The 18,305-nt window shown below is 51.0% G+C and overlaps 1 protein-coding gene across 3 annotated transcripts in view; it reads right to left on the reverse strand.

Annotated features, from left to right (window-relative positions):
- Positions 1-1,425: 1,425 nt before the first annotated feature.
- Positions 1,426-18,305, reverse strand: part of POP4 (processing of precursor 4, ribonuclease P/MRP subunit (S. cerevisiae)) — a 17,997-nt gene continuing 1,117 nt past the window's right edge. The window contains exons 1-7 of one of the 3 annotated variants that reach the window (XM_010850894.1): positions 17,933-18,298; positions 16,612-16,664; positions 14,797-15,020; positions 13,144-13,221; positions 12,445-12,506; positions 10,673-10,774; positions 9,208-9,724 (exon numbers count right to left, since the gene is read on the reverse strand). In XM_010850894.1, the coding sequence (XP_010849196.1) occupies positions 9,588-9,724; positions 10,673-10,774; positions 12,445-12,506; positions 13,144-13,221; positions 14,797-14,966 (549 nt within the window). In that variant the 5' untranslated portion in view covers positions 14,967-15,020; positions 16,612-16,664; positions 17,933-18,298 and the 3' untranslated portion in view covers positions 9,208-9,587. Of the gene's footprint in view, positions 3,197-9,207; positions 9,725-10,672; positions 10,775-12,444; positions 12,507-13,143; positions 13,222-14,796; positions 15,021-16,611; positions 16,665-17,932; positions 18,299-18,305 lie in introns of those variants that run through there. The other 2 variants (XM_010850895.1, XM_010850893.1) reach the window with 2 other exon arrangements.

Raw genomic sequence — 18,305 nt, forward strand, 5'->3', positions numbered from 1 at the left:
GGGGCAGGAGGAGAAGGGGACGACAGAGGATGAGATGGCTGGATGGCATCACTGACTCGATGGACTTGAGTCCGGGTGAACTCCGGGAGTTGGTGATGGACAGGGAGGCCTGGCGTGCTGCGATTCATGGGGTCACAAAGAGTCGGACATGACTGAGCGACTGAACTCACTGTCTGGGCAAAACCTGGACAAGCTGGTCCCCTAGTCCGGAGGTGAGGGAGAGGTGAAGCTGGAGGGAGGCAGGAATTTTAGGATTTCATTCTCTGTTCAGTGTTTCTGGGAGAAACATTCCTTGGTCTCCCTGCAGGAAGGCCTAGGAAATGTTGCCACTGGGTTTCAGGGAACAGTTGAGCCTCTGGGTCTGAGAAAAAAGAACCTTGGTGGGAGTGTCTCTCTCATCTGATCTGGGGCCTCAAGACTAAGCTTCCTCAGTTCTTGGGGCCCATTAGCTCTCTGTCTTCATTTTTTAAGCCCATAACTTACCTGTTACTCCACAAAGTCAGAATTGGGGCTGCCACTATAAACGTCCCTGGAATGGGGCCCGGGCGGCTGGCAGAGCCTCCTCCGAGAAACATCAGCCTCGGTGAGCGGACGGTAACTATCATTTACATTAATTAGGCAGCCGGATAATAGGATGTTCAATAGTTATTACAGCCTGTAAATTCTGCAGCAAACGCCGCCAGGAGCCAGGAGCTGGCAGGGGCTCCTACTCTGCAAAAATCAGTCCTGTTCTTACCCTGGCAAGCAACACCAGGACTTTAAATTCAGGGGGAAAGGGAGTCTTTATCAAATTCCAGAAGAATAGCTGATGTCGGGAGAAAGGCCTACCCACGTGACCCAGCTACCATTGTGTGATCCTGGGTGGATTAATCTCTAGTGTCCTTGGCCAGCAAACAGATGACCAGTGCCAAGGCTCCACCAAGAGTGTAGTCACAGAGGGGCAGCTTGGACAAGTGACAGCTCCTGTGTGTGTGAAAGAGACCATATATTGTAGGAACTCTCCAAATTTGGGGGTAATATGCACAGCAAATGGAGTAGGAAATGGCAACCCACTGCAGTATTCTTGCCTGGAAAAGGCCATGGACAGAGGAGTCTGTCAGGCTACAGTCCACGGGGTTGCAAAGTTAGTCAGACACAACTGAGCGACTCAGCACACTGAGCGCACACACACACACACACACACACACACACACACACACACACACAGAGTAAATCTTCTTTAAATTATTTATTTGACTGTGTTGGGTCTTTGTTGCAGTACATGGTCTCTTTGATGCAAAGCGTGGGCTTCTCTCCAGTTGTGGCGTTGAGGCTTAATTGCCCTGCAGCACATGAATCTGTTCTCCAACCAGAGATCAAACCCGCATCCCCCTGCATTGGAAGGCTGATTCTTAACCACTGGACCTCCAGGGAAGTCCCACAAAGTAAACCTGACTCATTGTGCTTTATTTGTGATGCTTATTTTACAGATGGGGACACAGGCACTGCAGAGGTGGTGGCTTGCCTAAGCGACAGGGCCAAAGCAGCTGAGGACATCTCAGAAGTGTGCCCACACCACTCCCTGTTCTTGGCCCAGCTTTCCCATCTTCCTCTTCATTTCCTGCTGCCCAGGGGTTCCTCCTTCATTCCCCACCAGCCCACTGGCCCTTTCTTGTCCGAGACAGCTCAACTGCAGCCTCCTCCTGCCTCCTTGGCCCTGCTGGCCATGCTCCAGCCCCTCCACTTACAGCCTGGCTGGCTGAGGCCACCCTCTGCTTATTGACCTGTAAGGCTCCACCTTACAGGGCACAAGGCTGTGAATGGAGACTCAGGTGGCGGCTCATGTGGGAGGCTTGTGAACACAAGGCTTTGTCTGTGGGGAGTGGTGTGCACCCTTCAAACCTGCTTATGTGTATCCCTGAGGCTGGCACTCTGCTCCCTCACAGGGACACCTCCTTGCTGGTCCTCCAGGCCTGGCCACGGCCAGCTCCAGCTCACCCTTGTCTCCTCTCCTCCCCCTGACCCTGGCTTCCCGCCGCCCTGCCCGGTGTCCAAAGCCTTCAGCTGCAGTCAGTACTCTTCCCCTACCCACGCCCCTCTGCCTGCTCCAGTTCCTCTGTAGGAGGTCCCTTTGCCTGCCTGGCTCCAGCTCAGCCCTCTGGCCTTATCTTAAGGTCAGGTCCCCAGGGAAACCTGCTCCACCTCCAGACCCACCAGCTTCCCCTGGTAGGTGCTGTTTCCCACCCCTGCCACCCCATTCTGCAGCCCCCAAAATAACCGTTCCCACCACTTGCTGTCTGTCACACCCGCTAGAGCTTCTCATGGGTGGGGACGAGGACGTCTGTGGTGATCACACCCTAGTAACAGCACTGCTGACTTCTTGGTCGTAGAGGTCCAGGGCAGAGGGAAAGAGCACATATTTTGAGAGGGAGGTATTAAAACTGTAAAGTTGGTGACACACCACATTTCTCAGGACTTTGAATTTCCTCACTTTCAATCCATGATCCTTGAGCAAGAGCTGTTAGGGTAACCCAGCTACCATCAAAAAACAAGACTTCTGGGAGATGCTTAACTTGTAGAAACATATGTAGCACCCACATAATAGACTCACACACAGAAAGGACACAGATCCTAAATTCACAGCCCTGCGAGTTATCAGACAGCAAATGCAAATCATGTTTCCAGTCCCCAGGCCACGGTGTCCCATCTTCTGTGGACTAGGCATCAAACAACACTTTAGGCTCAAATCATGTTGTCACATCTCCTGCAGGGACAGGCCCTCCTCCCTCAGAAGGTCATGCTCACAGGGCCGGAACTTACCGTGGCCTCTCCTGCACACAGAGGAGCTGACTGGTGTTTCAGGTGGCAAGCTGGAAAATGGTGAACAAGCCCTGATTGGTAGTGTAGTCTAAATATTCACACCATGGCTGGTCTCGAGTTGCTGACGTGAATGGTATACTGAAGCTGGGAAGAGAGGCACACGTCAACTCTCCCGGGCTGGGGAGCCCCTCCAGCACACCTCAGGCTTAGGGTCTGTGTTGTTGTGAACGGCACCACAGTCACACACTTTCTGGGGAGGCAGAGGGCAACTGAGGATGCTTTCCATCTCACAGCACTGCAGGGCAAGCTTCCACTGAATGGGAGGGCAGGGCCATAGGCAGCTCCATCTGCAACATCATTTCTCTCCCCTTTCTTCTGGCAGAGGATGCATGTTAATCTGTATAGATTAAATAAAACTACCATGAACACACTGTTTTTTCCACATCCTTTGTGGCTGAACCTGCAAGTCAAGAGTAAGTTGGACCTTGAGTTCGAGTTTCCTGATTGATTACTGAGCTTCTTGAGCTCAGCACCCTCTCAGGCCGGGTCACCTGCCCAAGCCACACCTGCTCCCCCTCACACCGGGGCTCCAGCGTGTGAAGCTGGAAAGGGCAGAGGAGCGCTGGCCACACACAGTGCATGTCACAGCTGAGTGCATCTGGCCGAGTAGACGAAGGGCAGGCCCGATGACACGGGGCATCGCTGCTGCCTGGGATGCCTGCCAGCGTGGAAGGTGTGGAGCCTCTGGGTCGCAGGACACAGTTCTGCTCTGCTGTGGACAAGCTGTGGCAGTGGTTGGTGGGGTATTGTCTGGGCCGGAGGGGGTCATGGCCAGCGTCACAGCTGCTGTGTGTCAACCCTTATCCATCATCAAGCCACACTCTTGGCTTCTTTTTTTTTTTTTTGGTCAGACAGGAACTACTTAACTGAACACTTACGTGCAACTTAATGTTCTAGATTGCACTGAGGAAACAAAGGTTATAATGGCAAACAAGACAGGCAAAGTCCAGGTGTTCACGGGACTCATATTCTAGTGGAAGAAGATGACAATAAATAATGGCAAGATTGTTAGATACTAAGAAATGCTACAGAAAATGTAAGATGGAATCATACGAGAGGGGCTGGCGTGGGGCTGCTCAGAGGAGGCCGCTCTGACAAAGGCCAGTTGTGGAGAGCTGAGTACAGAGGGGCTGCCTGTGGCTGCAAGTCCAGGGGAAGAGCGTCCCAGGCTGAGTGACAGGTGCCAACACAGAGTAGGACTATGCAGAGAAGGCATGGGGGTGGGACACTGGGGAGGTGGGCTAGGCCAGGGCTGGAGAGGGCCCCGATGACCCTGGTCAGAAGCTGGCTTTAATTCAAAGAGCACTGGGAAGTCTACCTACAGGTTTTGAGCAGAAGGGCGATAAGATCTGAGTCATGCTTCAGAAAGGTCATGTAGGCTGTGGCGGGGCCCCATGTGGAGGCGGTGGCGGGGGGTGGCGGTAGGGAGGGGCTGTGGCTGTTGGTTGAGATGAGAGCAGGTGGGAGCAGGGAGATAGCAAGGAGGGCTGGAAGGAGGGCCCTTTATGGAAGCACTTTATGGAAGACTGGTTTCGGGGGCATGATTGCGAGAGAGGATGATGCTGGGTTTCTGGCTTAAGTAATGGGAGAACCATGAGGCCATTCACTGCCATATCAGGCGGGGGTGGGCTGGGGGGCCATGAGATCTGCAGGTGGAGCTTTCAACGTGCACTTGCGTTCATTCCCTCATGGAGCACCTGTTAGGGTTCCGACAGTGCTTCTACATCACTAGGGGGACAGCAGAGATCAGTACAAAGCTGTCCTTCAGAAGTTCACACTGGAGTGGGGCTGGGAGGCAGACAATACAGGTACAGACTTGCGTCTGGGGTTAGGAGGCAGCTAGGCTGCCAATATGATTTTGAGAGTCAAGTGTATTTGAAATTGTGGATGAGACCAGCTACAGAGCAAATGCAGAAGAGTCCAAAGCTGGAGTTCAGGGCTTAACAAACATTTGTACGTTTGGAACAGGACAAGAAACCATGAAAGAACACTTGAGAAGGTGTGGCCAGAGAGACAGGAGGAAAGTCAGGGAGTGTGGGGCTTCGGAGGTGTTTCGAGAGGCAGGGAATGGTTAGTCATGACAAAAGTGGATGAGAGATGAACTAAGAGAGAACTGACTACTGATTTTGGAAGGCTATAGTTCATTTGAGTGGGAGCTGTTTAGTGGAGTGGTGGGGCCAAAAGTGATAGAATGTTTTCCTTTCATCCCATTTCACCCTATTCCGCCCACCCCTTGCAGCCAGTCCTGCTCGCTAGAGTGTGCCACCTCTCCTGATCCACGCAGCTATGGTATCTAGTGAGAATCTCTGGCTGAGTCCTTCCTTCCTCCATTTCCTTCCCGCAGCCAGGAGCCGTCTGAAGGACCGGGTCAGCAAATGTTTTCTGTGAAAGGTAGACAAAGCGGGCAGAGCAGGACTGTGCTCCTGAGAACTGCCTCCGATGGCTGGACCCTCTTTGGGCAGAGCTGACCAGGACACAGCATGGCTGAGCCGTGCTTGGGGCCTTGTCCACTGCGGACCCCGCTGGGGATAACAGAACCAACACTCCCATCTCTGTGTCTATCTACTTAGCAGTGCTTGTCCTTCACAGCTCAGGAAAAATTACCAAGAATGTTACTGACTCTAATTTTAATTTGTCTAGCACTCTTGTTAATGATGTCTATTTAAGACATCCATTAAAGGCCCATGAGGTTAATTAAATGGACAATTCCAATACAGTTCTATTAGAACCCCCTCTATTAAATTAATATTATAGACATTAAACAGATGTCTTAATTAGACATTATAGTTAAGAAATGCAAACTAAATTAGAACTAAAGCCACTGTCCAGAAAGCAAGCTTTTTACCATAATTTATGGCTTTTGGGGGGAATGCTCATGTTTACTCTTCAGAACCTGAGAGATCAGTCATTTGACAATCTTTTCCAGCATTCAGAAAGCACCATCCCGAGAGGCCCAAATCTTAAATCACAGTCCAGATGTCAGAGCTGGAAAAGACTTCAGATACCATCTGGAGTCCAGCCTCCTCAAACATCAACGATCGGAGGAACCAGCTGGGGTCTTAGAGAAACAGAAAGCTGTCTGGGCTCCACCCATGGAGTCTGATCGCAGCCCAGGATCTGGCTGCTTTTAACACATATCCTGCAGATTCTCGCACAGGTAGTGCCAGAATCCCACTTCAGGAAGCCCTGATCTAGTCTCAAGGCCACACTTGACAGATGGTAACACTGAGGCCTTGGAAGACCAGAACTGGGTGACCAGATCAGCACAATTCCACAGCCTGCCCCAATGCGGTAGAATTTTCTAGCATCTCCCGCCATCTCTCCCCTCCCGCTGGGCATCTCCTGAGTTTGGTAGCCATAGCCCCACAGCCTTTCCTGTCTCTCCCCTGCTGGCCCCAGGCCCTCTGGGCAGGTGATTTCCTGGGTCCTCCACGTTGGCCCTGCAGGCCCCTACCGAGCCTGTGTGACCGCGCTCTTAAACATCCCACAACTGCCTGGATCCAGAGCCACCTCCAGGGAGCCTCCCTTGCCCACCCTGCCCACCTGTGTGTTCATTTCCTTTCCCAACCAGACTCTGCCTGGCCCCAAGAGGGCTTGGGAAGAGGAGCTGTTTGCAGAAATATAAGAGAAGCTGGAACCTTCTGAGCTCCTGGTATTGGAGACAGCAGCTGAATTGAAGTTCCATGAGCAAATTCTGGAATCCTGTGGTGATGGGAGCTCAGGGTCCAGCAGGTGGGTTGGATGAACTGGCTAATGGTCTGAGTACCCCACAGACAGGTGTGGGAAGGCTTGGCCAGGCCAGTATCTGAGGATGTGGGTCAGGGTGCAGGGCACAACTAGTCTGTCCCACCTGGGACACCTCCATGGCTGTTATGGACTGAATCATGGTCCCTCCAGATTCCTCTGTTGAAGCCCTGGGCCTTTAAGGAGGTAATTAAAGTTAAATAAGCTTAGGAAGGTGGGGCTTTAATTCCATAAGACTGGTGTCTTTATAAGAGGAAGAGACATCAGCGATCTCCTCTCACCTCTCCCTGAGTGCACACAGGTGGTCATCTGAGGACACAGTGATGTGGCCAAGAAGCAAGCTCTTACCAAACAACAACCCTGATGGCCCCTTAATCTTGGACGTCCAGCCTCCAGAACAATGAGAAAAAGAAATGTCTGTTGATTAAGCTGACTCCCTGCAGTACTGTTACGGCAGGCTGGGCTAATAAGGCATGGCCCACGCTGCCCCTCTCACCCTCCAGGTGCTTCATCCTTTTCCTGCCCTAGAGGCGCTGGCCTGTCCTCTGCAGGCCCTGCACTGTGGCTGTGTCCTTCTCAGAACTGGCCCTAGGGGATATAAAGGGCCTGGGGCCTGCTCGCTCTTGGGGGGGACAGTGGGTCACTGTACCCACATCTCCTGTCTCGTCCCATGGTGTTAACTCTTCTGTTGCTTCACAGGCCTCTCTTGGGGCACAGGGTTCTCCCCTGCATGAAGGCTTATACACAAGGCAAATTTCACTGTGTCTCACAGTAGCCTACGTGTCCAAGGCCCCAGCTCTGCTGGCGCTCTGCTCCCTGGGCAGTGGAGATGGGAGAGACTGGTCTGCAAGTACTACACCGCTCTCCAAGACAAGCCCTGTGCTGCAGCCATGGGGACATGGCCAGCCCCATGCACCTGCCTGCTCAGTGTTTAGAACAGTTTCATCGGGATTGCTCACTCACAGTCAGCGCCCAGCCCGGCCTGGGCCCTCCTCACCGCCTCCTCTGCCTTTGAGGACGGCGTGGTCCTTGGGGCACAGGGCCTCATGGCCCCTAGGGACAAAAGGGTCTCCCAGAAACAGGCAGCCCAGCAGCAGCTTTGTGGCAGGTGAGCGTTCTCACCAAGTCTCCTTGGGGAGGGGGAGAGAAGTCTACAAACTAAACAGCCACTCACATGGAAACTTGAGTCTGAGCCAAATGAAAAACAGATTTCACATGGCAATTGGTTCCAACAACTTTTCTGGAAAGCAACTGTGTATTTATACAACACTGGCCGCCTTTTGCATTGCAGAGGGTGGGGAAGAGCGGTGGGATTTAGACGTGATAGCACCTATGCTGTCACCAGTGTGGCACTTTCAGACAGCCGGAGAACAGAAGCCCTATTATGGGAAAGACAAGAGATTCCCTCAGGAAGCGGGAACCCAGGTAATGAAGGATGCATTCTCGAAGTCTCTTCCCATCCTAAAACGTGTGACTCTGGAGCTAGACTATAGGGTTCAAATCCCAGCTTGACCCCTCTCAGGTGGTGAGGCCCCAGGCAAGAAAGTGCTCTGACTCTGATGTCCTTGTGGCCACACCCAATGGCTGTCACTGGGTCAGGATGCCCTGTCTGAGGTGGTGCTGGGAACTGTGCTCCAAACCACAGGCAACGGTGGCTAGACTGCGGAGAACACCCCAGGAGACCCAGACCCTCCTGCTAAGTGAGGGACAGCAGAGAGGGAAGCGGGGTCGAGCTGCCAGGCGTGTATGACCGTGGGAGACTCTCGGTGGGCTCAGCCTTCAGGAGGCACAGCTAGGCCTTCTCGCTGTTCTCCAGCTGATGTGAAATCAGTGTTTACACCCCCCTTGCCGTGTTTCTTGTCCCGTGTAGAGTCTGAGTGGGAAATGCTGAGAAAGCAAAGCTCTGGCATTGCTGCCTCTCTTGGTGTGGAAGCAAAAAGCACGTGAATTTGCCACCAGTTTGTCATCAGGAGTGCTCTGCCTTCACCTTGCTGACTGGCAAACACCTGCTGCTCAAAGGAAAGGGGTGATAGGGCCTGCTAAGCCACATGGCTTTTTTAATAGCAGACCTGGAAGGCTGGTCCCCACCCTGTTCTCATTCGGTGGGTTTGTACTCAGGCCTGCATAGAAGGGCCCCATCTACTGGCCCACGGGCACACTGCCCACAGGCCTAGGGTCAGCCTGGAGAGCCATGCTTTTTGGCAGCAGAAATGGAACCAAGTCACCTAAGGCGGCACCGTTGGGGACTCAGGCTTTCCTAGCAGGTTAGACCTTGGGAAAGGCTGTAGTCTTATTTTCCCTTCAGTCCACCTTCCTCTGGAGCCTAATAGACTCAGGAATTGAGAACATTCCATAGGCTTAAGCTCCCTGTACTGGAACTTTCTTCTGCTTTCTAGAAACAGCAAAGTAAACCTTGGTTAGGTCACAGAGCTTGACAGAAGGCATGATTTAAAGTGACGCATCGAAGATGCAGGCACCTCTGAACTAGTGAGACTCGGGGCCTCACGGCACCCAGAGCACAAGTAAAGGCACAAGCCAGGGAGAGCCTCAGGCCTCTCTTCCCTTCCGTCCCGGCTGTGCTGCAGGAATCACTCCTGTGGCCTGTTCCCGCCCACACGCGTATTTTATTATCACACCAACTACTGATTTATCAAACAACATTCTGAAAACACAGAAAAGTATGAAAAAGAAAAACCAAATAAACTATTTAGGTCAACTTGTGTTAATCCTGGTGCTTTCTGCCGATCTTTTCTCTCCACGGGAGTAATATAAAAACAAGAGCATCTACAAAGACACATCCCTCTGGTCCCTGCATTCTGTGCTCAGTACAGTGTGCTTCTTCCCAGATGACTAAGTGTCCTTAACGCTGATTTAAACTGGCTGGAAGTGGTCTATAACCAGAACTGGCCTGACCATCTCTTTCCTGAAAGGTGGATGTTTCCAGTCTTTGGCTGGCATAAATAATCCCCTTAGGCAGCAACAGCTCACAGGTCAATTGTTCCCTTGGCTTTGAACTTTTTTGCAGACCGCTCACTTGACCGCAGCTGGAATTTGCTACCGTAAATGTAGGAAATGAAGCCATCGATCTCCACGGTGAACACACAGTTTAGCTTGGGGATAACTAAAAAAAAGTAAGAGAAAAAGGCTAAGGAAAAAATCCTGGCAGTTAGTTCACTTTTACAGAAACTATCATTCCCAAGATGCTTGTATTAGAAAATAAACAAAGCTACTAGGGAAGACATTAGGAAATGGAGGAACCCACAAAGTTAACAATACCAGGATGAAGGTGATGATTCTACCAGAAGGCCCATTTACTCACATTTTAAATATAACTCAACACCTAGTTTTCAGGGTGAAAGGCTATGAACCAAACTCCCAGAATCAAAAACTCCCAGAAAAACTGCCACAAACAGGTCTTACCACATAACCTGCAGACAGACTCATGGCTTTATGCTTCCTGGGGAAACCTGTACACCACTTTCTGAGGTTTAAAATGAGAGCAGAGGAACATTTAGGGAAATGGAAGCAAGCCGCAAGAAATCCAAGGGTCAAAAATGAAAGGAACAACCCCCACTGTGGTTTTGAAATCTCTGGATTCGTGGGCAAGGCAGGGGTGTGGGAATCCTGACAGACCAGGTGCTCCTCTGCCAGAGCGGTGAGCACAACAGGCAGATGAGCAGGGACTCACTTCCCTGGATCCCAGGGCGCGGGCTCTGGGAACTCCAGGGGCAGGCGCTGCCTTGGCTTCCTCCCTTCTAGCTCTCTGGCTACAATCCTCTAGGAGGCAGCAGCCTTTGGGCAGGTGGAGGGTCCCAGTCCTGGAAACAGACCCAGGTGTCTGGAGGCAAAGCCAAGCAACCCTTCCTTCCCTTGATCATATCTGGCCATGGTGGCTGGGCTGACAAGTGTCTCATGGAGAGCCTTGGGTGCCAGGATGGTCTCTCCAGGCTTGAGATGTAAGACAGGCAGGGATCTGCTGACTCGAAAGGCCAAACTACCTTTAGAGCCCTTAGGAAAGGGCCGATGAGTTGGCTGTGGTGGCCCTAGCCACGGCCATCCAGTCACATACCTTTCAGGCGGTCTTCCTTAGTGATGATTTTGAAAACATGCTTTGTTTCTTGTAGAAGGATCCCTGTAACACCCACATAGGAGGGGCACTTGGATTTTGTAACTGCAAAGGAAAAGGGCAGTTCAGGGCTCAGGTCTCTGTGCTATTAGCGGAGCCACAGGCAGCCAGGCCTGTCGGGGATGAGGGCTCTGTTCTCAACCTTGAGCCAGCAGAGGAAGAAAGGGCACCAGGCGGGGCATGGTGAGGGGCAGCACTCCTGTCCTAAGTGCTGGCTACTCTGCTGGGCATGGACAAACCCAGGTTTCCCAGTCCCTTACTGGGGGCGTTATAGCCTCTGTGCTGCTCTGATAAGGTGTCCTTCAGAGGGCCTGCTGCCACAGGGGTCCTAGGCAGGATTCTGGAGCCAAGAGGTCACACATGTATCCAATACCACCAAGACCCACAGTTGGGTTGCTCTGGCAAGGCCAAGTCTCACTTACAGGACCTGAATGAACACCTATTCACCATGGTCTTCCTGTAACCTCCTACACTCTGGCCAGAATGGGCAGCCTCTACAGGTCACCCAGCGTGAGCTGCCGCTACAGCAGCAGGCACCTCACCTCCTGCAACCCATCTCCCGTGTAGCCAGTACATGGTCACGGAACACCTGCTGTGTCTGGCACTGTCCTAGGCAGGTGCTGGGCACAGTAGTGAAAAGGGCAGGCCTGGGTCCTGCTCTCAGGGAGCTGTTGTTCTAATGCGGGAGGGGTAACGAATACAGACAACTGTATTTTCTGAAGTGGTAAGTGCTACGAAAAAAAAACAAGGGCCGGGTAATGGGGGAGAGGGGTCACCTTTAGTAATGGTAGACCCCTGGGAAGTGAGATCTGAACAGAGACCCAAATAACGAGAAAGAATCAGTCTGTGAGCACAAAGAACTCCTGGGCAGAGGGAAGAAGCAAATGCTAAGACCCTGAGGCAGGGCCAGGCCTGGTGAGAAGCAGAAAGCTGGCCAGTGTGGTTAGACCTGCTGCCCAAGGAGACTGGACAGGCTGTTTGGACCACAGTAAAGAGGCAGAAGGGACAGAACTTTTTCAGTTAAAAAAATCCTCGCTCTGGCTGCCTGGTCAGGGGAGGAGCAGTGTGCTGGTAGGAAGAGGGTTAGGCGGCTTTGCAATAATCCAGGGGAGGAGCAGTGGCTTAGATTTGGATGTTAGGGTGTGCTCATGCCTTGGAGGTGGGGATGAGGAAGGAGATGTGGATGCCTCCTAGGCTTTCGGCCTGAACCACCAGAGTGAACAGTGCACTATTAACTGTGGCCCTCAGCAGTACTCAGTGGTATCACTGACACTGATCTCAGTGGCAACTGAGACGACAAAGACCAGGGGAAGGGCTGATCTGAGGAGAGACCCAGGGTTATGTTTCAGATGTGTAAAGTTTACAGTGACTACTGCCCAGCTGGGTGGCTATATCCAGCAGACAGTTGAATTCAAAGAGTTCAATGGTAAGGTCTGTGTTGGAGATGACAACTTGGGGACTGCTGGCCCAGAGCTGACATTTAAAACCATGGGACCGTTCAAGGTAGCAGGCTGTGTGCGGATACCAGCAGGGGTCTGTGTGTGGAGAAGGCACACAGAGACCATTTAAGAGCATCCAACAAGTGGCCAGAATGGACTAAGACGGCTATAGTCATCTCCTGTCCTAAGTGCTGGTGATGTGGGGGTCTCAGCAGTGAAAGAAATGGCACTGAAGGATCTTGGGCACCCGGATGATGTGCTTGTTGGGCAAATTACCTGAAACAATAGCGCCGTGAAGGTCTGCCTTTAGAAGCTTGGCCTGGATCATCTGTGGCTGCCTAAGAGGTAAACAGAAGCCTTCAATGTATACCATAATGATAAATTCTGAGAGAAGTAAACAGGTCTACTGCAGGGAGCTGCCCGTGAGAACGGGGTCCTTTGTCTGAAGGACACAGCTCTGGGAGCTGCCTCAGTCCTTGAGGGTTTGCTTGCAAACATAGCTCTCTGTCCCGCCACCCCAGAGATTAGGCGATTATTTACTGCAGACACCTGGAGTTCTGGGCAAACTTCTCACGCACAGGGAAATGTTATCTGGTGTAAGAAATAATAACAGGGTGCCATTCCCATGTTCTCAAGATTTCTTGTGACTTTTTGTAAGATGTATAGGTCAACCAAGAAAAAATGTTAACTGTCTTGTCTTTCTCACGCTCTCCTGTATCAATATAAGATGCTGAATAAAGTCGTGGTCAGACCGCTTCCCTTTGTGGAGACGTGTCTGAACCTCTCAACCCCATCTTTGTTGTAGAATTCTTTTGCTGTAGTTTTCCTTCTCAGCCGCGCCATGCACATTCTCGGGACCTGATCGACTTTGCCGGCTGGCACCGGCAGTCTACAGACTTCTGCAGCCAGGCGATGCTAATAGCAGGGTCCCTTAGGTTCTGCTTCAAAGGGCAAGGCTTCAGAATTGTGACTCACGTGTCTGGTTTGAGGCCGTTGCATAGATCCCGGATGTACTGTTTCCAGAGTTCATGTAGAGGGAGAAAAAGACTGTATCTGTGGCAAATTCAGATAGAGGTAAAAAGTTAGGCCATGTGACATAATATATGACAATATAACATCCAAAGAACACAGAGCTTGGCTTCATGCCAAGGACAATGACCTGCATCACTGGGGCCTGGGTGTAAATCCTAGTTCTACTTCCTATAACCGCACTGAAATCCAGTACTTTCACCTCTCAAATCTTAGTTTCCTCTCCAGTAGAACACTCTCAAGGCTAAGTTTTTGCTAATGAGAAGAGAAAGACGTTGCCTTCCTTTGCCCCTTCATCTTTCCTGCTGATTAGATGCAGCCGTGACGGCTGGCACTCAAGCAGACACCTTAGATAAAGCTGGTCCAGCAGCAAGGATGCACCCAAGGCTGCACTCTGGGGTGTCTGATGGCTGTGGAACTGCCCGCTGCACCAGCCCAGGATGGTATTCAACTGGACTTTTCACAAGAGAAAAGGAGCCACTGCTACTGGCTTATTATTTAAGTAACTGCTGTTTTGAGGTTTTCTGTTATAGGAAGCTGACCCCAATAAGTCCTCAGTAAACAGGAGTGGCTGGTTGTCATAAGTCCATGTGCAAGGTGATAGGGTCTGCCTGGAGGGTGAGAAGTGGTGGGGTGCCGGGGAGGAAGCAGGTGAGGGGACCCCGAATGGGCCTTCCTGATGCTTCACGAGGAATCCGCTTAACGAAGCCACTGGTTAGAGCAAATGAGAACCTCAGGCTGAAACCCAAAGTGGACTCTGTCGGTAGGGACACGGGCGAGGCACACCAGGGGCAGGCAGCAGTCCCTTCCTCCTCCCCAAACCCAGCTGATTTTGTGAGGGGGCCATGAACAAAGCGACAGATTCTGTCTTGTGGGATGTGGGAGGCTATTTGGCTACAGATCTTGGAACCAAAGCATATGAACAGTCTTAAGACATGCAAATGCAGAACTGTAGCCAAGGAGTGTCAGCTGGAGGGAGGAACATGTCCTCCCACAGAGAGTGATGTCTCTCTCAGAAACTTCTGAAACACATGGGCAGCACGTTCTTTGGCAATAAAACCCCAATGGGTGACTGTCTAGTGCTATTAAAAGCTACAGAGAGATACATGTTAAGAAGTATCAGTTCCTTTTGTTCTAAGAAAACTGTCGCCCTGTTGTCATGGGCGACAGACTCACTTTTGGCACTGGCCTTATTAGTTAAGGATAGGACAGAAGCCAAATTCAAAAAGGTCTGAATTGGTAAAGGAAGGCTGCCCCCTTGTGGCAGAAATGGGAGAGGCTCTCTTAGCTTAGGCGGAGCAGGGGCTGCCTAGCTTCCCAAAGTGAAGTTGCTCAGCTGTGCCAGACTCTGCAACCCTACGGACTGTAGCCCACCAGGCTCCTCCGTCCGTAGGATTTTCCAGCGAGAATACTGGAGTGGGTTGCCATTTCCTTCTCCAGGGGATCTTCCCGACCCATGTACCGAATCCGGGCCTCCCGCGTTGCAGGCAGACTCTTTACGGTCTGAGCCACCAGGGAATCCCCTAGCTTTCCAAATCCGTACTCAGTACTAGGAAGATTATGCTGCTGGCATGGAAAGGTAGGAAAAGCTCGCCATACCTCTGCTGCTCTGGTTTAATGTCAAAGAGCCGCAGCTCCCTCCTCTGCTTGGCAGAAAGGCCTTTAGATTTCTTTCTCTTCTCCTTTTGCTTCCGGTGAGTGAAGTACTCCAGGACAACGGCCTTGCGTTGCAGGTGGTCCTCTAGGGCTTGCTGGCTCATGCGGGGCATGCTCCGCTTCAGGAAGGCCCTCACAAAGGCCTCGGCCCGCTGGGCTCCCGAGTGCTGCTTGGGAACAAGACGGGGCGGTGCTGCTCTGGCTGGGGCCACCCAGGGCCCTGGGCCCTCCCACACACCACCGCAACAGCAGGTGGCCACCTTCGCTGACCCACCTATCTACCCACTGAGGCCCACACAGCCTCTTGTTGGCCGAGTGTCCACCAAACCAGCTGGCCAGAAGTGAAAGCCACATTTAAATGTCAATTTGTAACTGCCACACAGATCAATCACCTCAGACTCCAACTTCCTACTCTACTTCTTTGAGGTTAGTTAAGAACAAAAACAAAAAGCCACAGCAAAAACCCAAATGGACAAAAACATTGTTATTTGGAAGAAAAGACTTCTCTCATCCTTGGAAGGGAGGAAAGCTTGAGAAACAATAAGGCAACAGTATTTAATCAATCATGATCAAATGAAGGCAAGTGATGGCCTCGAAGGAAATGATCCTAACACTAGGAAAAAACAGCATCATCAAGAACTCCAGGTTGGGCCCAGCTGCAGCAATTTTGACACTGGCCATATCATTAATACTCTATATTGAGTCTTCAGCCTTGCAGACGTGGCTTGGTACTTTCCTAGTTGGTTCTGGCATTGCATGAAGGAAGAAACTGTCAGCCCTGCACGTTCACGCTTCTCCACACAGAGCAGAGCATCATGTGGCTGTGACTGAGCGCCTGCGCTTAGAGAGAGCTTCTGGGCAAGTAACTGTCATGACTGCGTGTAATTCTTGAAAGAACATGCACTGCTGTCTCTCAGGTTGAAGTTCCACCAGTCTCTTCCTCATTCCAGTGCCTTTGCCCAGATGTGTGTCACAGCCCCAGGGAGCACTGAGGTTCTACTGAGGCTCGCCCTCTTGGCAGGGCCTTTCCTGGACTTCTGTTGCACTAACTGGGCTGCAAACACCTTGGAGCTCATGTGTTGATAGTAATCAAGCTCTCATTTCATGGAGCAGACATGGGCTTGGGGATGGGTGGGAGATGGGGATAAATGTGATACACACAATCTTCAAGGTTCCCCATAGTAAGGAGGGCAGTCAGCTTCAGCTCTGTGCTTTTAAATGCTAAGTAAAAATTCACTATCATCGCTATTATTATTGTGAGAGGACATCTGATTCTTTAAACACCTAAGTGGCCCACCTTTCATGCAGAAGCCAAATAAAGGTGTATCAGTTTTTCAAAATCTTGATTCCCTAAGTAACTCCCTCATTATGAGTCACCAGTGAAGCTTCTGCCCAACTGACAAAGTATGTCTGTAGCACCCAGATATGACCTATAAATTATACTTCTGAAATATGATCTGTCTTCCCTCTTCAGGAGTGAAGCGGGCAGAGTAACAAGGTCAAATGACAGTGCTCACCATGACAGGCTTCAGGGGAGCACAGGCTGGTGTCCCCGACATGGTGAGGTGACACACCTCAAGAAGTCCCAGTTTACCAAACCTGACTCTGGGAAAGCAGGCCAGCAGAACAACAGACCTTGATTAAACCTAACGTGTCTGCTGGAGACGTGAGGAGTAAACTGTGGGAAAGTTAAGAAGCCGCTGAGCCATCTTTGCCATCACCTCTGTTGCTCCCAGACCCCCTGCCCAAGCACCGTACCTGAACGTCGAGCTCTTTTGCCTCTTTCTGAGAAAAGGCATGGTAGACCACACCTAGGGGGCAAAAAAAACACACACAAACATAGAAAGATCAATCCTGTTGGCTATGGCTGTAAAATCCAAGGCTTTTCTAACCAGGAAAAGCACTTTGCTTATCAAGAGACAGAAGATGGGTGGTACAAAGAGCACAGCACCAGAGCTTTCTCAGATGTCTAAGGTCCTACCCTCCAGCCACATCCATCCACCCTAGCAGTCCCAGCGGTGTGCTTCAGTGCTTCTCAAACTTGAATGTGTGTCAGAGTCTCTGGAATCTGTTGCTCTAGAACTCTAAGAATGTATCTCATTTAACAGTTATGTGACAGGGCTTTTCAGGATGAGGACAGTTGAAACTATTACATTTTGTTTACTGTTTGATGTTTAAAAAAAGACTTTTCACGTTTTATTATCAATGAAGCTGAGATGTATCATACAACTGATGGTGTCCTAAATTGATAAAATACCATGGAGCTTTCTTCAAGCTCAAAATACATATTGCTCAACATGGTTTCAACCTTCAAAACTTTTCACACTCTTGTTTCTTAATTTCTTCTTCTGAAGAAGACAGGGATTGAAATCTGTTTGTAGAAAGTAACTTGCAGGGTACGGAACCCCATGAATGACTGCAACTGTCACAGGTGACTAGCATTAAACCAAGAAGCCTTTTTTTTTTCTCCTATATCAGACATCTAACAGTTATTGAGCCCTCAATACTTACCATGACCAATTAAAAGCTATGTATATTTTATCTTATACTTTCTGAGTGACCATTTTAAAGGCGTTATTATTCCTATTATATAGTCCCAGGACGCGCCAGTGGTAAAGAATTCGCCTGCCAATGCAGGAGACACAAGAGAAATGGGTTCAATCCCTGGGTTGGGAAGATACCCTGGAGGAGGCAACCCACCCCAGTATTCTCGCCTGGAAAATCCCATGGACAGAGGAACCTGGTGGGCTACAGTCCATGGGGTTGCAAAGAGTCGGAGATGACTAAGCACACACACACACACATTCCTATTATGCTCTGAGAAAACTGGAAGTTCAAATATGCTGAGACACTTAACTCGATCACGTAGATCGACAGGCAGAAGTGGAACTTAACATCCAGTTTAACGGTGTCACTCCCCTGCCTATATAAATTGCCTAGGGTGCTTGCTCACCTCCGCTATGCTCAAACTCTCAAAGCCTTGGGTTAGTGGTATTGTTCCCCAGCGCGCTCTCTGCGCTTTACACCAGAAAAGGGTCGTTCACAGAACCGCTGGCTGGTCAGACACCATTATCAGTACCTTCAGTTCAGATCAGTCGCTCAGTCCTGTCCGACTCTTTGCGACCCCATGGACTGCAGCACACCAGGGTTCCCTGTCCATCACCAACTCCCGGAGCTTGCTCAAACTCATGTCCATTGAGTCGGTGATGCCACCAACTGTTACAAAAGGGGAAACCGGGTTGTAGAGAGGAAAGGGGACCACGCCACCATGGGAGACAGCAGCCAAGTCAGACCAAGGCCTTGGGCCCTCCTCTAGCACCACTCACCAGGGAGCAGGGAGCCCCCCTCCCCCTCCTCCGGCCCAGAGAACCCGACATCAGTTTCTAGTTCAGAGGCTGCGCCAGGCCAATCGGGACTCCGGGCCACAGTTACACTTCTAGAAGGCGGGACAA

Source organism: Bison bison, unplaced genomic scaffold, assembly GCF_000754665.1.
Source record: "Bison bison bison isolate TAMUID 2011002044 unplaced genomic scaffold, Bison_UMD1.0 scf7180017864297, whole genome shotgun sequence".
NCBI lineage: Eukaryota > Metazoa > Chordata > Mammalia > Artiodactyla > Bovidae > Bison > Bison bison.